The following is a 24,378-nucleotide window of genomic DNA, read 5'->3' as shown; positions in this document are numbered from 1 at the left end:
GAACCATTTTAGACTGATATTCAATTTCCCCAATATTGTAGTTTGCAGGGTTTAAAAAATCTCAAATGACGATCTGCTGCTTAACACAGACTGTTAATGCTACTTTAGTTTCATGAGGAATTATTATTATTCATCATTAAAATGCCCAAATTGGCTGGACTTTTTGAGACTGACTTGTTTGCATGTTGTTGATCTCACCGCATGCCCCCCTCTATAATTTTGTCACTGCCATTAATAGGGTTCCTTCCCTATTGAGGTGACCAACGAACATTATATCGAGCCTTCAACATGTCTTGTACTCTGATTAACAAGTAAGGTTATAAATTGTCTGTTTATAATAATATAAATGACAGATTTATTTTTAAAAACATTTCATTGTTATTTCAGGGCACATACATTTTTTTCGACTATGAAAAATGGGGCCAACGGAAGAAGGAGGGTTTTACATTTGAATACCGATATTTGGAAGATCGGGACTTGAACTAGTATTGAATTAGGCCGCATAAGCCATGTGATTATGGATCTGCCATCCTAATTTTATGTGGTTGGACAACTGCTGTTCGTACGAGTCAGTTTGTTGTAGGACACTGAACTGTGGAGGATAGCAAATGCTGAGTTTATTATGTTCTTTGGATCTCAATGCAACGATATTCAGGAGAGAAAACAAAATGTCACACCACTATTCCATCTTATTCCAGTCAAGATGTTTCGTTAATTGCCGTCCAAGATCAAAGTGTGAAGCTAGAAAGTCTTTACTTACATACCAACAATATAAAATCATCACTAGTATGACCAGTTTTTTGCTATATTAGTATTGAACTGGCCACTTCTTAGCATTGATTATCACTATAGAATATATACCTCTCTTCAAAAAATCTATTTTAATTCATGGACTAAGAATCATATCAAAGTCACTATATAGTGCTATTTCTGTTTCCATTGACTTTGATGTGATATGAAGCGTGAGTGTAATCTGTGTAATCTGACAGTATATTGGAAACCTATTTGGAATAGGTTTGTTGTATACAATAGACAATTACTGTGACAAGTGAATTAAAGTTAAGTGCAATTTAACCCATTTTCATTTGTTATTATTTGCAATGCTCATTCACATACAATTAGTAGTCGGGATCCTTAGATACTTGTATAGAAGACTGTTGTGTATCCAAGATTTCAGCATAGTGTTTCAATGTAAAAGAATGTGTAGATTTCATTATATCATTTAGAGTACATTTGTATCATATAATATTGTGATTGTGTGGAGAGTGAAAGTGCATGTGTATATTCAAAATACTTTTTGAGAGGTGAATGATTCACATATTTGATACTTCATTCATTATCATGCATATTTCATTAAAATAATAAACTTCATTCCATTGGTCATATCACTTTTACATTGAAACATTTGAAATGAAATAGGGATGGAAGAGATAAAGACGATGTCTAGATACGATCTATGACACCTAGTGTAAGGCAAATTTTGATAGCTTTATAATGTACACCCACTTTAATTCATCAGAACAAAATCATTATATAGTACACAGTTCCTTCTTGAAATTGTTTATCAGATGACTATTCTTGGTTTTTAAAAAACCATAACAAAATATTTTAGATATTAGTCGAAGTCTGTAAATAATCAAAACTTTTGAATAGCAAATAAACTTCTTTGATCATGAGAAAAAAATTGATGTGGTTAACTTTAAAGAAACTTTACTGTCTTTTAACTTAGATATTCTATTTTCCTTCATGTTACTAAATTACATTTAACCTACTGAAGTCACGTTACTGTGTTATATTTGGGAAAATATCACTGTCATTTCATTTATATAATTAGGAGGAAATTGTATAGGGTAACCATTTTAAAAGTATTAAAATATTATTTGGGTAAATAATATAATTACCTTTTAAGTAAACCCAGGCCATTATTAAAATGCCATATAATTTATATGTGAACTGAACTATGAATCTACATATGTGTACATCTAAACCGGTTTAAAATACATGTGAAGCTTTTGACTTTGGGCAACAAAAGCAAATTTTCTATTTATTTTGAAATTAAACGAAATAATGAAAACACAATTTATATGGAAAACAATCATTGGTTTGTACACATTTTGCATGTTTTCCATATAAATTGTGTTTTTTATTTTGAAACTATTAATTATTCTTATCAATCTGTCCTTTGATTATATTCTTATAAAATTAAGAAAATAATCAGTTGACCAGGATTAAAGAGATGTGTATTTATGATTGATATTTATTTTTATTATTAATGATTCGTTTTTGATGTTTCAAACAATTTGATTCACTAAGTTTTTGTTTTAATCAAATGTTACCATTAATGATTAAAACTGGTTACACAACTTGTTAATTTGATTTATCATTGAACTAAATTGCCTACATGAACCTAAAGGAAAGGATTTGTATTAATTTCCACTTGTTAAATGGAAACATTTTGTTCTATTCTTATTCTACTTTTAAAAAGTGCTTTTTATTTTTTGAATAGAGAAATATATGCACTTTAATTTAACTATAAATCTAGTTTTTAAATTATAGAATTTTTAGTCACAGCGTTATGTTATATGTATTTAAATCATAGTCTGTTGTTTTCAAATTTATTTCCCAAATTATATCTATACTGAATAAGATAATTTATTGTTTCAGCAAATAAATCAAGCATATTTCTTTCCTTACTTGGACTATATAAATTGCAATAATTGGACTTGGGGACTGCATAAGTGCCTAACACAAAGTGTAGCAACACTTTTGAAAAAAATGATCTTTTCCTAGTCAATAACTGCTTCCAGATATTAAGATCATCTTTAAGACTAGTGTTATAATTTATGACATTTGTATCTCTGGAAGGGAAATTTGTTATTGTAAAATGTTCTAATAACTATTTGAATCGTATGTTTGTCTAAAATAGATTTTTATGAATCTGATTTAAATTAATTTGCTGAAGAGCATTTTTCTCTTAAATAATTTAATGAACCAAATACTTTCTATTATAATTAAATGTACATACATATTGACTGGATTGAGTGGATAGATTGTGGGAGGCAAAAAATCTCATATCATTTTGTTGTAACATATTAGCGGATGTCTCCAATCAAAGAGTCATAGCTATTTAGCAAGACATTTCCATTCACAAGTATCATATTCACTCGGCATACCTAGGCTTCCCATGTTCTGTATTTGTGTTAATTTGTGGACTGGATCCATAATTGATGCAATGTGATGTCAAACTGCGATACAGCCACTCTGCTAGAGAAGATGCCATTTCTCCCAGAGGGGTTATTTTTGTACAGCATGTCATGTTGAACCCTTGTACAGCTGTCCTATTGTTTACACTGTTATATAAAGTAACAGATGGTAAAGCTTCTGTATATATATTATTAAAGGGACAGTTGTACCAATAAGGGTGGTCAGAAAAAATGCAGAAAAAACTTCAAAAAAATAAATACTGATTTGTCTGTGAAAATGTGTTTGAGTTTTCCTTTAGTTAATGAAAATACTTCTAACTTTTTATTTAAAGTCATTTATTCAGCCAGAATTATTGACATTTATTGGGTTTACTGAGACGTTTTTCCACACAATACAATATGTGAGCCCATAACAATCTTGACAACAGTGAATATCGGTCATATTTATCACATTCAGCCACTGGATAAATATTCCATGTAATATATCAATCTCTTGCATTAACAGTCCCTGGTAATGTATTCAGAGATCGATCGCAATTGTATATCTTTACAAAAGTTAGTTTGAAGTATCATCTCTGGATTATATTAACACATGCAATATTATCTCCCCTGATAAATATCTGGTTAACATGTCTGTAAGAAAGCTCTGTTGGATGTAAACCTAACCAAACAGATTCACATAATAAAATAGAATTTTGTGTGGTGTTCTTTACAACATCTGATTTTACAGCTAACTTGGAACCAGATTTTTGATCAGTTCTTGTTGGTTGATCTGCAACAGATGATTTTTCAATTTCTTGCTTTTCTTTATCTCTAATCTAAGAGGGAATAAAAACATATACTTACAATGTATATATGATTACTAAAAGAATACTGGATTCCTCAAATTATGTAATTTGGCAACTCACAGAGAGAGAGAAATAGTTAATGAAATTGGCTTGTCCTTAATATCAATAATTACACCTGCAGAAGACAAAATTACTTTGTCAAGTAAAATCGTGGGGATTATCAGTGTTAAATGTATGATAAAATCAATGCATCTCTAGTTGTTTACAATTTTAGTATTAATTTCACCATACTTGCAGTTGTCCAATGGTTTTCAGTATCCATTGGATTGATTTTACAATGAAGTGTAGGCCTCTCATTGCTTTAATTTCAAATTCTACAGTATTTAACTAAAATATACTTCAGAATCTACCACATACGAAATAATGTCATACTTGATAACTATTAATTACTTGCCTTTTTTCTCTTTTTCTTATCAATACAAGGATTTTTAAAAACTTCATCAACATCAATCATAGCCTGAAATATCAAAAAGTCTTGAGATATTTATGATCCTGTTGGTATACAAGCATGGACATAAGGTACCTGTCACAGGCATTGTCAGGCACAAATTACCACACAAATAATATACTATAATATAAATGTTATGTGATATATTATAATATAAATGTTATGTGATAATTTGTGCCTGACAGAGTCTATGACAGGTGCCTTATGTTCCGACTTGTTGATATACCATAACTTTTTGTGTTTAATATGATATACATAAAATCTCAAGTCATCTACACAAGTAATATTTCAGTCATGATAAAAGTGTGCATCGTAAATATTGAATGTATGCAATGAAACATATTTACCATGTTGAAATGTTTATCAAATGCAACTATATATCCTCTACAAATTCCTCTTATACTAACAGCATTTCTTGTCCACACTCGAACATGATGTCTTTCTTGGATGCATTTTTGTAACACATTCAATGGACCTTTTAATTCTCCTGAAAATCAAATTTATAATATAAATGGTTCTATGACAAGCAGTTAAAAATGACTTGTAGTAGTGGCATACAATGAATGAGTTCTTGAAATGGGAAATGTATATATCCTATTCTCAACTTTTGATTTTGGGGAGAAAATCTCTGATCTTTATTTCAGTGATTTTTAATCCCTTGCAAAGTACAATATCTGTCTAAAAATGGTTAGAGAGAGAGAAATGGGGTTTAACATCTACTCAACACAAACTAGGTCATTTCAGGACCAACATTTGGTTCAATTTTTATTTTAATAAAAATTGCTTGCACGTAGGGGTCTTTAGAAGTGGGAGGAAACCGGAGAACCCGGACGAAACCCATGAGGATGGACAGGCGACCCTACTCCTTGTCACATACAACCATGGAATCGAAACCACGCCAGTTGACTTAATGACAAACCTTATGATACAGCACGGACATGCTAACCATTCGGCCATCCAACCCCCCAAAAATGGTTATAAACATTTGACATCATCAAAGATTTAAAAGATATGATGAGTAACGAGTTGGAAATTTTGTCTCCACTGCAGACAATATATAGGTTGAGCAGCTTTCTGGAAACGGCGCATAATTATTTTCATTCATTCATTCATAATATGACTTAAACCTTCCAGCGCCACCTATAATATTCACTGAAATCTTTGCATAAGCTTCTTTAATCCCATTAAAATCAAGCCAGGAGATTATCTACCATTGATATATTGTTTTCTTAATTAAATGTTAAATAATCAATTTGAGTACATTTAAGCCTTGAAATATTAGACAGCTGCTAAGTCTGAAAATATCAAATTTATGACAATGACCAAATTTAAAGAACAAATTAAATCTATTGACCTAAAGCTAAACGTTTTATACAAATTAAAGATATACCTATCAAGTTTGACCTACTATTTATGTAACCATCATTTACAGACAATATTTCAGGTTACCGTACAAGAAATATTTAAGTTCACAGGAATATACTGAGAGTAGGCTTATGTTTTTTAAAACAAGTGTTTGACGGGGTTCTCGATTGTCAGTCCGGAAGGTCCCGAATTGACAGAATTTACAATCAAGTGATATGGAATTCAGCTATGTCGCTGTCACAGTTCTGCCAGTCCCGACTGCTGAGGTGTTGTGAGTAGAATCGTGATGTATTTTAAGTAACAAATATGTTTCAGCTGTCATGATTGAGATATATTTTATGCTGTCGTCACATGCGCTGTACTCCGAAATTCTACTTTTCACTCGATTGACACTATTTTTGTAATTGAAAGAATTTAATTCTGAAATGTTCAATCGAGTATCACCTATATTATATATTATATAGAGCAAAGCTCTAAAGCGCCGCGCGGAGCGCTTGAGCAAAGCTCTTTTCCGGTAACACAGGAGCGTAATTGAAAATGTCACCCACAGACTGTTGATTAAGAAAAAATTCAGACCGGAACCGGATACACTGGAGAAAATAGGCAATGCGCATGTCAACTTACCAAATCTCGTCCAAGCGAGATTACGCGCCTCATAGAACTATTTCTATGATGCGTCTAATCAATGACGTCACATATTTTTTACGTCAATGAAAATAATTCTCACACTTTTTTGTTCTTTTTTTTAAAAACAAAATTAATGTATAAAATTTAGATCTAAATAAAAATCAATTTTGAAAAACTAAATTATTTAACATTTTTTGTATCACTTGAGAAAATTAATTATTAAGGTTTTGTATTTGACAATAATCAGCTTCGCTCTACTCAGGCAATGCCTGTTACATATTATATGTGTCAGTGATTGATTATTATGACACTACATATTATACTTTTCTCCATTCTCGTTAGAATATTAACGTCTGGTGGTCTTCTTGAAATTTTCTTTTCCTTTGATGAGGACTTCATAGCCTTTGGAGCTGCACCCTCCTGTCTGAACTGAGCCTTCTTAGGCATCCTTGCTGTGCCACCTGCAGAGCCTGAGGTTTGCGGGTTTTCTGGGGTGGATTTTGGTTTTGCTGTCATCTTCTTTTCATATTCAGACAGAGTGCTAAATACTTGGACTTCTGGATAAGGAATAACTACATCACGAGAATATAAGGCACTCAGTGGGTCGAAATCCGGAGACAAAACGTCTACACTGTGCATGGAAACTTTACTTTTGGCATCTGTGGACTCGTCTTTCCCGGGGGCTGCCATTTTCTTAATATGTCAGTTATGTTTTCGAACTAATAATCTGAAAACGATACTATTATTTGTATGAAATATTATTTTCTCCTGAAACAACAAAAAATATCTTATGCTTAATAAATATAACGTTTTTGTCATGTTTATGAACGATAATTTGTTCAAAAATACTTCAATATTTGTACGAAAATAAGTTTCTACAATTGCACTTCCGGTATTGTCATAACAACAGGACGCTTTTATTAATTAGGTCAGCTTTTACATTGTATTAACATTTAGGTCCACAGAACATTAGTTTAACGTCAACAAAGTACTTCAATCATTTATAAACGTCTCTTTCACTAATTTAAAAAATATTATTTATTTATTTAATTAAATAAAATGCCGCCGAAGAAAAAGGGAAAAGGAAAGAAAGGCAAAAAGGGGAAAGGTTCTGCAACACCTCCAAATGAAAAACCCAAAACTCCAGAACCTACGGAAAAGGAAATTTTATTGCAGGAAGAGTAAGTAGTAGAGAGTTAGATGGTTTGTTCTGGTTTCTTTAACCTACTCCATCCATGTGTCATATAAGCTTATCTTGTCAACATTGGTCAATCGTATGTGTTTGTTCAATCAAGCTATGTTTGCAAGTCTTTTTGGTGATCTTTACTTTAAATTATTAAATATTACAACACAATAATAATAATAATATATTAAAACCATCTCGTTTAAGTGGGTAAGGTGCTGACTAAGTCACGTGTTTGATCCCAGAATAGGTCGAGAATTAAAGTTCATCAGGTGCAGGATGGTGGGCATGACAAGGACAGCTGTCTAGTCGTTTGGATGGTACAAAAAGCCAAGGTTCCGTGTATACATTGGTGTACACATAAAAGATCCCTTGGCATTTGGATAGGCCATAGTGCCGCTGCCCGGGCAAAAATTCCAATGTTTTTAGAAGGAATTATAGGTATGACGTACCTTTACGTCATGAAGGCGGAGATATATGTTGTGTACAACAGCCAATATGCGACAAGTAGAGTAACCTTGTCGCGCATGGTTAAGGCACTGTAATTATGAATGGCCATATCAATTCTGTTAGAAACACTGTTGATTAACTTTACTGACAATATCTGCAGATAAACAAGAGAATGAATAACAGCCCAATTTTCACTACATCGGATCGGGTATTTTAATTAGTTCTAATACTAATAGTATAAAATTAACTTATTTTTAAGATGTTGCATGCATTAATAAATAATAAAGAAGTTAAGTTTGCCAGGTGAAACTAAAGGCATCTAAATAATTCATTAATTGTAGCTATAAAAAAAACAACACGTACACTAAGCTTATATCTCAACGATTTTAGCTACATTCTTGTAGATAGTATAACTAGCTTACTTCTACATATTATTAGTTGTAATTGGGTGTGGCAGAAATGTAATAAATAACAAGCAATTGTGTTTTGAAGAAAAAATTGACGGTTTTAAGTTTTACTTATTGAAGTATGATATTATCCACATAGTACCATCTTTTATCTTGAGACACAGTGGCTCGTACATAAAACGCTTGTACACTAACCAGTAGGTCCAGCTGAGTTCAGTTTCGGTGTGTTTAACAGATGTTGGTCAAGAAAGTACCTCAGGATTTTCCAGCATATGGTTTCCTCTTAATATCAGTGTCCAGGCCAACATTGTTTGTCCTGGGTGTAAAAACCACAAGTGAAAATTAGCATTTGGGTGCCGGATGACATTATTAGAACTAGCCCAGAGCTATTGTGTATAATATTTTTTAAGAAAAATAGATCAATGATAGGTGAAATTTATCTGATAAGGCAGCTCTCTTCTGTAAAATCGGTTGACATTGTAATGTTAAACCTTACTATTTGGCAGCGCTAAATATTTGTGTGAATTTCCATTCCTGATTTGTAAGAAGATTCATGCAAGTCATGAAATCCATGCATGTTCACCCAAGATCTATTATCAACAACCGAAATCATGCTTTGGACATAAGGCAAATTAATTTACCTTGAATATTGATGATTTCTAAGTAGAAAAATGTACATTCAGGTTTTAAAATTGAAAATGAAAACACACATTTTCACACCTGTACAGGCAATATGCCACCTCATGGAATGGTTTTGTTGAATGTCCTATACAGATAATATATAAATACATAGATAAAGTTATTAATTATATTTCTTTATGATCTTTTATACTTAAAAGTTAAATTGTGCGTTTTGCATCATTTTATACTATTTCATATTTCAGACTAATAATTTCTATTGCAATCTGCTTGATTACCCCTCAAAAAAAGTTAAATTCGATTCATGTCTGAGCACTTCGTCACTTGCATTGTTGTAATGCATGCCTCAAACTGGGCATAGTGAGTTGCTTTTGATGTGAAATTTGTTCAGAGAATTTCTTATATATAATTCTATATTAATTGTATTTTTCAGGTTGGAAAAAGTGTCATCTGATTTGGACAATGCCAAGAAAAGAGTTGAGGATCTGTATCCTATTTTAAAAGTCAATTATATGTGAATTCACCAAGTTTATATTTGGTTTGTTAAAGTTGAGGTCAATTAATTCATCCATACTATTATTAGACTAAATTTGCTAATGTTGAGATCAATTAATCCATCCTCTTGACTGTTTACTAAATTGTATTTGTTTTTGTCCCCAGCCTTTTGGTGATTAATATTTTCTGCTCAGACTAAGCAGTGATAAACAATTTAATTGGTCGATGCTTTGGGACTTTGATTCTAACTGAGGGAGAGTGTCGAGTGATGAAATTTGGTGTATAGTTTCAATACGTCTAAACCATGACTATGTTCTATCATCAGGATTTACTGCTTTTTAAATATGGATAAACTGTCTGATTGCTTGATAAAAAGATAAATGTGCTATTAATTAATCTATTCACTGTTGGCTTGTTTGTATTTTAAAAAAAAAATGAATCATTGATACACATTTATAAAGTTTATTATCCTTATCACACGTTAAAAGTCGAATGGAAAATGATTGGTTGCAACAAGAAGCACAAAAAGTTAGAGTTGAAAGCGTAAGAACTTTATAAACGTATTTTCATTCATAACTCTATTATACTGCATGTTTGGTATTAATTAAATGAGATCTATGTTTATCTATTAGTATATCCTTTCACATTAATTATTATTGATTGGCAAGGCAGATTTCCATTAGTTTTCATTAATTATACTTTTTCAAACTTAGCCATTTGAAAAGTGTTCATTACTCAAATAATGTATCTATTCATAATAACTCAATTTTTTATGAATTAAAATGCATCCGAAAATGCAGTGTAGGAAAAACATTTCTTTGTCTTTGTTTCCAGCATGAATATATGAGTTATATAGAAAAAAAAACAAGTAAACGCCAAACAACTATAATAACATTAAGTGATCATAACAAACAACAAATAAAAAATATTAAACTTGAAAAACAGTTAATGGAAGAGGAATATGATGAAAAGAAAAAAGGTAATTTATCATAATTTGAGAAAAGTTCAACAGAGAAAATTATTTTTTCTCGAATATTCGGTTATCAGACACATGTAATTGGGTGAGATGGAAAGGGCGAATCGGTGGCTCACTGACCTCCTGTGGGTTATGTGCTTTGACGAAATGAGATTTATTATAGTTCCAATTAAATTTATCAACTATTATGTTCAAAGATGCATTATGTAGGCGCTAAATCTACCTATTGTTGGTCTTTTTTTTTGCTTCAAATGTAATATTCACATAAGTATATAATCAACTCTCTAGACCATCGGATGGCCAAGTTTCAAATGGATGTGAACTCCCACAAGATATAAAAATTAACAATAAAATGGATGATCAAGACTAGACCTCAGTTGTCAAGTACCTAAATAATCATTCTGCTTGTCACCTCACAATATATTTACATGTACCAGTATTTATTTTTTATTTTTGCTTTTCATGTCTTATTTAATAGAAAATTGTATTTAATATATATAGAAGTTCATTTATGTAATATATGTATTGGAGAAGACTTTTATAAGTTGTAAAACTTGTGTTTTATCCAGTTGTTTATTGAACAATAAAATATGTTTTAAGTATAAACGATTCCTTTGTGCTACCTGCAACATTACATTAATTGTGTGTAATTTGTTTTGTAGCTTTAGAGGGCATGCTTTTAGAAAAACAACATTTATCAGAGAAAACAACACAAGAACTAACAGATCTTCAAGAATATAAGGTACATATTGTCATTTCAATCACAACCTTACCGTAGATACGTACATCTTCAATAAACTTTGCAAGGCCAGTCAGAATACAATTGGAGATTTCAGAGAAAATAAAATATGGCGGACTGAGTTCAGTTATACATGTATACAGCACATGATCAATTATTTCTTTTCATAAAAATGGTGTTAGGGAAGATTTAAATGTATCCATCTAAGATTTTACTAGCAGCTTGTTCCATAGCTTAATGTCACATAACAAAAAGTGTTATTTTCTTGTATCTAGCATATGCCATTCCGCAGTAAAGTCATTGACAATGATCATAGACTGACCAATCTTCAGGTGGTCAACACAATGACTTAGTCACGTTACTCATCAAATTATATGATGAGGTAATTTTGTACTTAAAAACAGAAATTATTGAAACTACCATTTTTTCAATTTTAAGTACCGGTATCTATATTATTATTACAGAATCTCCAAACAGAACAGTTGAACAAAATAAAAGAGTTAGAAAAGGAAGTGATGCAAATGAGGGTGAAACATTCAGAAACAATTCAAGATTTAAAGGCAAATTTTCTGGAGAAAAAAAGAAATTATGAGGATGATTCTACAAGCAGAATTCAGACTTTAGAGAAAAAGGCAAATAAAGTAGGTATCTTTTATTTCATACAGAATTTTACCAACCACTGAGCATTTGAACACCTGATCAACCTGATGTCATTATAGAATTGGCACCACTCATCAGATGATCAGAACCTCAGGTGGGTCTGCATGCAAACATGTTAAACCATAAATGGCAGGAATAAGTTTGAATAGTCAAATAGCAAAAGTTCTCAATTATTTTTTAGAATATTAATTGGTAATAATTGCATTATGTAAAATTACTTGATCATATACAGACCCACAGTAATCAAATTTCTTTTTACATTAGGAGGCAGTGCAATGTCTAACAGACCACACAGACAACATCAAAACTGAAAATAGACGTTTAAGAAGAGAATTATTGAAATTAATCCAGAAAACAAGGGCTTTAAATGATCATAATAGTGAACTCGAAGATCAGCGGAAAGAACTTCTCCGTGAACAACAATATGCGGAAGACTTGAAATATTTAAGACATGCAAGACAAAAGAATGCATTTAAAAGTTGTGATGCAGATAGTGAAGCTGGAACCATATCCTGAACGTTGTTATATGTGAACTGCTTTGGATTCTAAATATATATTATAGAATTAGAATATTAAATTATGTGATTTTGTTAATATTAAGTAATATTCGTACAAGAGGCTGGCCTTGTAAAATTGTTTTGTATTAAAATATAAATATATTTTACTCACAATATCATAGTTATAGTAATAACTGAACCAGAATCAATGGCAGATTAGTCTGCAATAGAGGCTACAGTTTTTAACAGATTTTGTTCAATTTTGGTTGAAGAGTTGGAGTCATGAGAGCACGACCCTATCGATATTCAGTGTTCTGTTACCTTCCGTTCAGGCCTTCTGAAAACTATTAGTGTACATGTATTAGAGACTACTGTTATTAACCATCTTTTTTTTTTTTCAAGTTTTGTGTGAAACATTAGGATTGTGAGAAGAGTAACCTTGTGGAAGCATTGGAATAGGAAAGGATGAACCCCGTTGATTTTCAGCAATCTAAGATTTTCGTTACAGCGATATAATATTTGTTCGGAAAAGCTTTTGAACATGATAAAAAGTGCATTTCTTGAAGGATGCTAGGTCCTTATTAAATTTGATCAACATCTAAGTTTTTTTTTTCTTCGGATAAGCGTTGTTGACGTATTTCCATGGTTTGCGTAGTTATCTTTAGATTTATTGGGACAGGTTTGTTCGGACAGATATATTACATTTGAATTATTGTATAGACAATTCGTAATTATAAAGGAATTCCAAGAACTGATTAAAGACAAAAAATGGTTACTAATTCATCTCTTTGTGATGGCCAAAAGTTTCTTCATGGCTTACAGGGTCTAGGTTTCTGGGTGTGTCATTTGTTACAGAGGGGGCTATTTTTGGATGAGAATTAATTTCATGAATTGATTTCGAAGTCCACTTACATCATTATATAATGATGGTAATTTCCTTTGATCCGAGAAGTCTGTATCTGACATACTCTTTGGAATGAACTGTATTTTGTCAAAACATCATTAGCAGGGAATTATAAACTTTGTAATACTTTAATTGAATAGTATATATACTAAGCAGCAAAAGAAACGTCAGGTTGGTAGGTTACTCTGAATAAGACGCATTGCATAAAACTTTTTATTGTATATTTGTGACCACATCTCCAACTTTACCTGAGCAATAAGAGAGAGAAATGGGGTTTAATGTCCACTCGACACAGACTTGGTCATTTCGGGACTAACATATGGTTTTAATTTTATTTCAATAATTCGCTTGCGCGTAGTGGTCTTTAGCAGTGGGAGGAAACCGGAGGACCCGCAGAAAACCCACAAGGTTGGACAGGCAACCCTACTCCTTGTCACGTACAACCGGGGATTCGAAACCACGCCAGTTGACTTGTGATACAGCGTGCACGTGCTAACCATTCGGCCATCCAACCCCCCACCTGAGCAATAAGGCTCCTTCCCAAACACAGAATTGAACCCAGGAAATGTTCTTAAAAACGCAACCTGACTTCTGAAATGGTAATGTATTGTCTTAGACCGGAGGCTGAGTGCAGGGGGGTGTCCATCAAATAGCCACTAAACCAGACCCAACCTTTCCAGAGTAAAATTTTGCCGAGATATTCGGGGTCAAAGGTCAAATGAGGTCATTTGCACTGAAAATGAATGTGCAGCCATTCTTGTATCATGGAAAAATGCTGAAAATGATTGAAAGTAATCAACCTTTCAATAAAAATGTTAACTTGCTTAATTCACCTTTGTTCTTTGTGATCCCGGAGGCCAAAAGGTCAAATTTTCCGTTTTTGCACTAGGAATATTTAAAGCAATAAAATGGAAGCGTAAAATATAAAAACTAAAGCGAAACCTGTTCTAATTAATAAAAGGAACATTTAAAACTTATCTTTCGGTGGTCTTAGCACCGTACATTTACTTTGGAACGTCGAAAAAGATCTTGCATAACAGAACCAAAACACTTTGAAACCTGTTTCAAACATACGTTAAAACTGTCAAATCGAAATCTCCCCGATTTAGTTTAACAACAATTGTTATACATAATGAAACTAGAATCCCTTCACACAGGCATCTGAGACAGCATGTCAGACAGTGGGAACACATGGAAGACCCATCAGTACCGATACAGTGCGCCAACGTCTCACCAGAGAGAACATCCATTGCCATAGACCTTACCGTGGACCGATCCTCACCCCTTGCCGTTGACAGTTTGCCCAACAACACCAGAACTGGCAACACAGGCAATGGAGAAATGTTTTATTCACAGATGAGTTAGTATTGCGTATTAACTGCAGATGGCAGGACCAGAATATGGCAGCGACGTGGCCAGCGTTATTCTGACCCCTACGCGCAAGCGAGTTATTGAAATAAAATTAAACCATATGTTAGTCCCGAAATGACCGGGTTTGTGTCGAGTGGACGTTAAATCCCATTTCTCTCACTCTAATTTTGAAATCGTACGGACGTTTTTTTTTTTTTTGCTGTTTAGTATATATTCAAGAAAGAACCTTGCCCTAATGCGATTATTTTACCTTGAGTGTTATCTTACAGAAGCATAACCATGCACTCCAACACGCAAGTCTGCCATTCTTATCCTTGAAAATGTTACACAAATGAAAAACTCTGAAAAGCCAGGACACGGATATAAGGTCTGTCATTGGGTCAGTTGGTGTGGTTTCGATCTCAAACTTGTACTTCACAAAGAGTAGGTTTGTATGCCTAACCTCGTGGATTTTCTCCAGGCCCTCCTGTTTCCTTCCCACTTTTAAATTCACCAACATGCTACTGAATTATTGTGTCGAGTGGCCATTAAACCCCATTTTTCTCTCTTAAAACTATATAATGCATGGCTTTGAGGGCATTGTAAACTTAACACAGCTGTATATTAAACAGTAAATATGTTTAATTGTTAGCACCCCCATTTTTCTTTTATTCCATTCCTTCCCTTAAGTTTATCTTTCCCCTGCATAACCTCATTCTAGCTTTCTGTTAAGAAAAACAAAGAATTTATAAAAAGTCTGTTTTCTTTTAATGAGACAAGACTGTTATTATTATTTGATAAACATACAGGAACAAATAATCAACTACAGAAATGTTATAATATTTACCGGTAAATATATAATACAAACATGGACGGAAACATACATAGTAAAACAAATATACAGATTGTCTTAATTATACACAAATGATGCATGTAAAGAAGCCTATTATTGAGAGTTGCAGAAAAAATACTGTTATACCATATGCTACCATAAATTGTTATTTTCATTGTAAACCAATTTAATCAATAAAATGTGAACATATTGGAAAATACCAATATGGCAGGGTAGTATTAAATAGTAAATCTCTCATAATTTAAAATATCATGTGTACACATTGTAAATCATATCATATTGATAGCACATTATTAGTAAAGTACATGCATCAAGATGTAAGCCAAAAACTATATTCACGAAATATAAGCGAAACTGAACATTGTTTTTGCTTTGATTTTTTTTTCTACATTGCATGTATTAATTCATGACTGAAGTCTGAAATAATATCAACATGAATAGAATCTAATAGAATAGATACATTCTTTTTTCTACATAGCAAATATACAAATTAATATTTGCTGTTACAATATTTAAATAATAATATATATAAATTAAATAGATACAAGCTATTATAATAACATTAAAATATATATTTACACTAATAAATACAAGTACTCTATCAAAAAAATAGTTTAGTATTTAATAACAATTTTATTAGAAAGGCACAACTCTGATTTCATAGGGGGTACACTCCCGAAAATAAATAGCCATTACTTGAATTTATGTGGTGAGACCATATGAAACAGCCAATAATAAGCTTTCTGGATCATTTATTTAATAAATTATTATGAAAAGTGTGTGTAGAAATCATAAGCTGATGATTATTTTTTCAATCAAATTTTGATAAAACTCAATATGTACTACTAAATTCTAGATTTATTTGTATCTAAGCTATTAATTTATACAAAGGAAAAATATTAAATCTATAATAATATCACCATTTACAATTCTGATGATCAACAGAAGGGAACACAGCTTTTATTAACCTGCTGATTAAAGATTAAAATCAATTTAAAAATCACCTGAGCAAGATAAAAGATATAAATACAAAAGATATCACAATTCTAAATTTTAAAAGTCATCGTCATCATCTTCATCATTATGTGAACCTCGGGAATGACCGGAATAATAGCTGGTCCGAGGTGACCTACTTGGTCTCTACAATGTAAAGATAAGTGAAAAGTACTAATAATTAAAAACTAAGTTCTCTTTTCCTTATAGTAATTGAAGTATTACTATTGGAGTCTAAAATGTTCTAAACCTTTAGAAATAAGTACCTACATATAATAATAAATTACGATGCAGGTCCTGTTCACAATCACAGGCATTTGTAAAATGGAAAATTCCTTTCTATTACATTCTCTAGGATCATTTCATTTTACTTTCTAACAAGACTATTTTCATAAAGTTCATGGAGAAAATTAAAGAGAATAAGAATTATTTGCCCCTGAATTAAAGTATCTCATTTATAATAAGTTTGAAATAGATCTGCTATTTCATACGTGACTGGTCACAATTTTTATATCTGGTCATTATCTGGATAAAATGAGGCAGTATCTATAAGTTAATAATTTTCTTTTCTAAACTCTTGAAAGGGGGTTTTATATTACCAGAAGTAAGTGTTAAAAATACTTACTCTTCCTCCTGATATATTTCTATTTCTCATGGCTGAAAACAAACGAAATTTATAAATATCATCATCAATACTACACAATAGAATTGCACACTTTGCAATACTGACCAATAATTTTTCATAGGACACTGGCATGATTTATTTTCAATTATACACACATTTGTCTCAGAAAACAAAATTAGAGGTAAAAAAAATAGTATAATTAAATTTTACCAAAAAGGTGTACGTAAGTAATAATGTACCTGATGATGGCCTTCTATAATCCTCTTCATCTGTTGAATCATATCTAAATAATAAAAAGATGCATATTCTCAATATTAATAATAGACCTCCAAGATAAAATTAGTACAGCAGACAAAAGAAAGTTTAACTTCATATGCTCATGTCATACTTTGTTTGAAGGTTAATTGTAAGTTAATATAAAAATTGGTTAAAAGGTGGAATTGGGGTCACAGACAAACTTTGGAAATATATATTTTCTGGAATATGCCCTTCTGACTTCTTCAAGTAATAGAACACAGTCAAAACTTTTCGATGAGTACCGATCTAAAAGATACCCAGTCACAAATTACTGAGCACACAATTTTTGCAAAGTGGTTAGAGTGCTTTGTTGAAAACTCAACAGCTGTTTGTTTGATATTCACTCCATGTTTTTTTTGGGTTTTTTTATAAACAATATTTTATTCAGGATGTCTGAATGGGATTGGGGAACAGGCTTAGACTATGTAAAATCCCTGTCCCTGTTTTATAAATGTTTTATAAACCTACTCAATAGTAGCTACATGTAAATTGATATAAATGGGTAAACACACTGTAAAACAAATATAAAAACAATACACAGCAAGAAATTTCATAATATCATCTTGTCCGTAAGAAATGCACTACCTACTTACCGTAATGTTTTTAATTTTTGTTTTCTTCCCATATGGCCTCTTATACTGGATTGTATAAGTTGTGTTGCATTGTCTAATGACTCATCTTCTGTAGAGTCTTCAGTTTGGTAGCCTGATAGTCTCTGTTTCCTAGCATGGTGACCATTTAAAGCACCTTGTATTAAATAACTGGCCTTTTTAAAAAAAAGTTTTTATCATTAAAGTTATAGTATATCTTTACATTTTTGAAACAATTTTGTTGTAAAGGTAGCATTTGTGAATTGAAAGAATAGTATATCTTTACTCAAACAATTTTGTTGTAAAGGTAGCATTTGTGAAATGAATGAAAAGTTGATAGAATGTGCTGTACATTGATCATGCACTAGAACTAGAAGATGTTTTGTGCAAAAGAATTTAAAACAGCAATTCACATCACAATGAAAGTACAACTGGACAGGACTCTCACTGTTGCAGGTTCGAACACGTCTATGAGTGACAAATCCTCTTGTCTTTGAATGACACTTTATCCTAATATTTGTAAGATATAATATACAAGTGACTCTCTCAATAATATAGAATGTAAATTACACTACTTTAATTACATTCAAGTTGAATAACAGAAACATAAACATTAGAACACAAGTAATTGTATGTATTAAAACAGGCATTACTATATATCTATAGTATTTCCCAACCTCCAAACTACATTAGAAATATCTACATCTGACACTTAAAAATATCCATGCAAATATATTAAAAGTTGAGTACTCATGCATACATCATTCTTTAATATTTTCCATACTTTTCTTTTAAAATTAATAACTGTCTAAGTGCACCCAGAAACTTTATATTCACATGTCTGCATGTGCATATTTAAAACAATCCTGAGTGCACCAATAGTAAATTTTAAGAGAAACCTACATCATCCAATTCACGATCATCTCTGCGATGTTTATAATCTGTCCATTCATGTTGGATTTTTCTAGCAGCTCTATTTTCTGTAAAGTCATGAACTCGCCTGGCTTGTCTCTTCTATGCAATAGTGTAGAAAGATAGAGATAGATTCAAAGAACACAATAAAACAAAACAAAAGAACAGAACAAATACTTTTGTGTACATTAAATTTGAAACATTCATAACAGTGCAGTTGTCTTTAAATATAAAAGTAGTGGCTTTATTTACTAGAATCTATATGTAGTTGGTCTAATTTCTTTATTGTGCATACAGATTCTATACGTCATGTAAAACTTCAATCCATTTTATTGGCTACAATTATGCAAATAGCCACTATATTTAACATAGGTTGCCATGCAATGAAACATGCCCACAAGCAGCAGAGTCTTCCCACCAGTCATGAGCTTACACAAATTTTAGAAATATTATAATTGAAGCCTCTAAGATAATAACAAGATTTCATAACAAGGGGGCCCATATCACTTGTAGAAATCTTCAAAAAAATCAATAGTATTCTTTCTTTTAATATAAATTTTAGAAAGATAGGTTATTAACTGCAGTCTGTAAAGTTCAAAAAGGTTAGTTACAAAGGTACTAACTCTGGAAAAGATTATCAACAAATGTTAAAAATCAAAATGGTTCTTCTGTTGAATGAGCTATGCAAAGATTGCCATCATAATTGAAGCCTCAACAAGAAATGGGGAAGGCATTCAGATGGACTGAACAATACAGACGGACGGACGGATGGAAAGAGATGATGGCAATATACAACCACATATAAATTTTGTTGTATAAAAATACACATTTGTCATTATACATGCATACAGTGAAGGAGAACATGCATCATGGTTAAAATGAAATGTTGGGTTATTCTAGTGTGCCATCTTGGTTTGTGGCGGGCATATTCTATAGGATTAAAATCAGCGGAGTAAAAAATTTAATATTTTTACATCAACTGTTCCCAAACAAATCAGTGAAGCTTTTATCTTAACAATGGCAAAATATATGAAAAATTTATATTAAACCCAACACTTTCATTTATTACACCAATCAATTATTATTAATCTCATTAAAAGGAAAATGTAAAAACAGAATTGAAATTATGTCATCCACTAATATTATAATTTGTCAGTAGCACAAAGAATTAAGTTTGAGTATTTGTTATTGTAGGCAAGTTATATGTTAGAACAAACTGCAATAATTAGATTTCTATGAAAGATACAATTTGGAAAGTGAATGTTTTTCTTGCAAGCTTCATGTTAATCAGGTGTTCATAACACTTCATATACCAGTATTCACTATTGGGCAACAGACATGCATTAATGTTACCGTCAATCAATCAAATTATCAAGCACGAATTATTGTTAATTTTTAACTTGTGAGATAACATTTTGTGAAGGCCTACATATTGTTCTTGTTGGTGTTCCTTCCATCCTCTTTGAATATGTTTAGCAGCTATATTTTCTCGAATAATTTTAAGTTTTTCTTGTCGTCTTTTCTATATATAAGTGTAAGAGAGAAAATATTAAAGAAAAAGAGAAATATTTCTAATTAAAAGATTAAAATTTTCTTAAAGAAATATCTATAATTATTAACAATGAAAATAGAAATATGAAAGAAATGATGCCAGTGAACAGAGACTGTTTTAAACAATTTACCTCCTCATCAATTTCTTTCTCGCTTTTATGGCGGCGCCAGTTTCTTTGGATACTGTTGGCAGCGGCTCTTTGTTTCAGATTTTCGAGTTTTTCTTCTCGTATTCTATCTTCTTCATCTTGACCCGATCGTCGTCTGCCAGTTGGAGGACGTGAAACATCAGATCCCCTACAGATTCATTTGAAATATATGTCAAGACATCTGATCTAACAACAAATATATTTTACCGAATAATTTTATTTTAATTACATTTTTTGTTGATATTTTAACTTTCAATAAACAAACAAAAAATCCACATATACAGTGGACTCTGTCACTTCCGACATCTAATACTACGACATTCTGTGAATACGTCATGATTTTCATGTCCTGATTTAGTTCCTTATTACTTCAACCAAAAATGTTTTGAGTAGTCCGTATTCTGAATATTCTGAATTACGACATCAATCAGCGGTCCCGTCACACGATTTGCGTTCATTTAATATTGGATAATCAGTCAGCTGGACCTCCTGTTTTAACTTGTTTTTATTATGACAAAGAGAGAAGATGACCTGCCCTCTCTTCTCACAACAGCAATTTTATAAGAGTGTTTTAAGGTGACTTTTTGATTTACAAGAACTTTTTTATTTTTGAGTTTTTACCAATTTTCAACCCTTTAAGTGTAAATAATTTAATTAAATCAACATGTCCATAATATCATATTGATTGTATTGGACGTTAAATCTGTAATAAACAACAACAACAATAGAATCAGTATCATTATAATATTGTGTTCATAATGTGTGATCGTCCCGCAAAGTGTGCCCGTACAGATTTGACAATGGATGTCAAGCAGCAAATTATACCAGATTTTGAGAAAGTTCCACAACCTAAACAGAAGGAATTAGCCGTTAAGTATACAATTGGCCATACTACAGTACCCGACATTTTAAAGCGAAAACATTAATTCAAACAAAAGTTTGCCCATAACTTAAACAGCAGGTGGTAAAATTTCAAAAGAACGATAAACAATCATGAGAAACTGAAGCCCCTTGTGATCGGAAAAGCGGAGAATCCTCGATGCCTTAACCCTTGTGGGTTCACGTTGTGAGAATCACATAGCAGGTATCAAGGGGTCCATATGGACCCCAGTTATAATTCAAAGTTTTTACGTACAGATATATTTGAATTAAAAAGCAGCGGTTTAGTTTTTATTTGCATTCATATTTGAAACTGAAAAACAACCAAATTATTATACTAAAACATTTTAGTGACATTTGGAAAAGATTTAATAATTCTCTCAAAATTGCTACTTTATGTACTATGTGATAAGGAGGTTAAATGGCAATTCACGCTTGATACAAAAACCATTGAATATTTGGAATTCATCATTTAATTTTGGGTATTTGTAACATGCAGATGTTAAAAGAGGGAATACTCTGGCATACGCAATATGTTATCAGGCAGCAAACACATTAGCAAAATCCTTACTGTGAGTTGTAAGTTAGGGGCGGACCCCTTGTTCCCTTCAAGCGTTGGGCCTGATTTGCATGTAACAGAACTCTGCATGTGGGAAGCAGATGAATACCGAACTCTTCGCTACGTGTAAAAATGTATAGGAGACAAAGTCACTAAATTTCAGAAAACATTGCCCAGTAGTTATTACAAAACACTATAAAATATGTGCATATGAGACCCTACATACACCGACAAGGGTTAAGGGCGTGGACAAAAACAACTTGTCGGTCAATTGGTTGGCCAATCGTAAGGCTTGGCTGACAATTGCTGTTTATTCAGGTTGGTTAGAACAACTCAACCTTCAAGGGAAAAGATGAATTCAAACAGAAGTTTGCCGATAACTTTAAAGTGCACATAAGATGGGTTTGGGAACTTTTGGATATGTGTAGCCAATGGTTACTATATTAACTTTACGGCAAGTTCACACCAATCTGATTGAAATTAATTCAGTTATCTTCACTCAAAGTCGTAAAAATGGACCTCCCGTGAAAACGACTTTGCCAATTATCGAAAACACTCTTAATCCCCTCAGACGCCAGTGACGTCACAGTGACCGAATGCATATTCGGAATGTTTATTCCTTAATTACCTATATACAGCCGGCGTGTGTACTCATTAACGCCTGACTGATTCCTTAATCTCCCTTAGTTCTTAATTAAATAAAACAATTGACAATAAAATAATTCGTTTTGTAATTCATTTTAATTTAAGATCCAATTTAGATTGCCTACAACTTTTAAACTTTGAAGTCTTGTAATCTTAATTAATTTTTTACAATATGGAACTTATTGGACGACCACTTTTAATATGTAAATAATATACTGGTCCAGCTATGTGTTTTTTACTGCGAGCACTTCGCTTTTCCACATAAAGTGTAGTGTCGTTAATATTTGTCATTAATTAATCAATCCGACTATAAAAGTTATACAGGCATGGGTTATAAATTAATTTACACGTCGGTGTTGGCAGTAAGTGTTAGTTGGATTAAGAATGTTGATTAGGTAATTATCTTTTTTTACGCCGGCCAGATCAAAGACATCACTCTAAGTGGAACGTGTGCATAATACCTCATGAGCGAACTAATGGTAGAATCGTACACCCACACATTAATTGTATAAAATCATTAAGTTTTACTCATCAGTTGTTTATAAGTATTATTTACCCAATAATTATTGCTCACCAGTGTTTTCGTAATCAAGTAGCCTCGTATTATTTGTTGATTGGCGTTTAAACAACAATCGTTTATCTTCTTTTTAATAAAAGTATTTTACAATTGTATTGACAGTTTAATCACTCACCAAACGGCACCAGGAACTCCACGTATGATCCCGTGCAATTTTCGTGCCGAAGTTTAACCTCATTTACTACACCCGTAGTACATGTAACCGTAAATGGTAATAAGATTCCCAGCGTTGATTGGCTGAGAAATGAGGGCGATCTATTGTACATGTTATGCATAGTCATCGGAAAATTCCATATTCACTGTAAATTTCAAATTGAGTTACGATAAAAGTTGTTCTTTATGTATAGAAATGGTTATTATTATTATATATAGCTAATAATGAATATATCGACAAATGACTGGCGCCATTTGTATTTCTGTACGTTTGGTATATCAAGTACTACGGGGTTATCTAAATTACCGGTAAATGTGCTAATTTCTTGAGTCGTCTTCATTTGACACGTGGCCTATTTAAACAAAGGCAGCTTAAATGGATCTACGGCATGATACGGCATTTGAAATTCACTCTAAAATATTCCAATCACAAATGAAAGATGATAATTCGGTGATTATGATTAGGCCAGTCACGTGGTAATTGGACCGTCAACAGACGCTTGTCAACTTGCCGTGTGTATTGATAGTGCTATATTGTACAGACGGTGAGATATTGTATAGATAATGTATATCCTATGTGTAGTGCCTGTGACGTCACCAGCCAATCAACCGGATTAAGGTCGTAATTGAAAAATTGAAAAGCGTTTTGGCGTGTCGGACACTTAAACGTTAACAGCCTACTTAATTTTAATCAGATTGGTGAGAAGTTGCCGTAAAGTTGATATAGTAACCATGGGCTATACATACATGTAATTTAGATTTTTGATCTTACGTGGTCTTTAACAGCAGATGGTAAAATTTCAA

The 24,378-nt window shown here is 32.1% G+C and overlaps 4 protein-coding genes across 10 annotated transcripts in view; 2 read left to right on the top strand and 2 right to left on the bottom strand.

Annotated features, from left to right (window-relative positions):
- The window catches only part of LOC126811799 (CCR4-NOT transcription complex subunit 3), a 29,176-nt gene extending 25,695 nt beyond the window's left edge, over positions 1–3,481 (top strand). For all 4 annotated transcript variants that reach the window (XM_050537717.2, XM_050537716.2, XM_050537715.2 and 1 more), the window contains one exon: positions 388–3,481. In XM_050537717.2, the coding sequence (XP_050393674.1) occupies positions 388–486 (99 nt within the window). In that variant the 3' untranslated portion in view covers positions 487–3,481. The remainder of the gene's footprint in view (positions 1–387) is intronic.
- Positions 3,482–3,522: 41 nt separating this feature from the next.
- LOC126811806 (U7 snRNA-associated Sm-like protein LSm11) lies at positions 3,523–7,210 on the bottom strand. The gene is made up of 4 exons (XM_050537729.2): positions 6,815–7,210; positions 4,847–4,986; positions 4,446–4,508; positions 3,523–4,021 (listed from the first exon to the last, which is right to left on the bottom strand). The coding sequence occupies exons 1-4, from the start codon at positions 7,179–7,181 to the stop codon at positions 3,773–3,775; spliced, it is 819 nt and encodes a 272-aa protein (XP_050393686.2). The 5' UTR covers positions 7,182–7,210; the 3' UTR covers positions 3,523–3,772.
- Positions 7,211–7,393: 183 nt separating this feature from the next.
- LOC126811804 (coiled-coil domain-containing protein 153) lies at positions 7,394–12,711 on the top strand. Its single transcript, XM_050537728.2, has 7 exons — positions 7,394–7,672; positions 9,604–9,657; positions 10,154–10,208; positions 10,500–10,644; positions 11,304–11,383; positions 11,845–12,021; positions 12,305–12,711. The coding sequence occupies exons 1-7, from the start codon at positions 7,551–7,553 to the stop codon at positions 12,554–12,556; spliced, it is 885 nt and encodes a 294-aa protein (XP_050393685.2). The 5' UTR covers positions 7,394–7,550; the 3' UTR covers positions 12,557–12,711.
- A 2,825-nt stretch (positions 12,712–15,536) lies between these two features.
- Positions 15,537–24,378, bottom strand: part of LOC126811801 (IQ domain-containing protein E) — a 28,794-nt gene continuing 19,952 nt past the window's right edge. For 2 of the 4 annotated variants that reach the window (XM_050537719.2, XM_050537721.2), the window contains exons 18-24: positions 20,744–20,909; positions 20,491–20,583; positions 19,053–19,163; positions 18,153–18,325; positions 17,502–17,545; positions 17,263–17,294; positions 15,537–16,784 (exon numbers count right to left, since the gene is read on the bottom strand). In XM_050537719.2, the coding sequence (XP_050393676.2) occupies positions 16,698–16,784; positions 17,263–17,294; positions 17,502–17,545; positions 18,153–18,325; positions 19,053–19,163; positions 20,491–20,583; positions 20,744–20,909 (706 nt within the window). In that variant the 3' untranslated portion in view covers positions 15,537–16,697. The remainder of the gene's footprint in view (positions 16,785–17,262; positions 17,295–17,501; positions 17,546–18,152; positions 18,326–19,052; positions 19,164–20,490; positions 20,584–20,743; positions 20,910–24,378) is intronic. The other 2 variants (XM_050537722.2, XM_050537723.2) reach the window with 2 other exon arrangements.

Source organism: Patella vulgata, chromosome 2 (genome assembly GCF_932274485.2).
Source record: "Patella vulgata chromosome 2, xgPatVulg1.2, whole genome shotgun sequence".
Taxonomy (NCBI): Eukaryota; Metazoa; Mollusca; class Gastropoda; family Patellidae; genus Patella; species Patella vulgata.
Note: the sequence above shows the minus strand (reverse complement) of the source record. Positions and strands in the feature narration are given on the sequence as shown.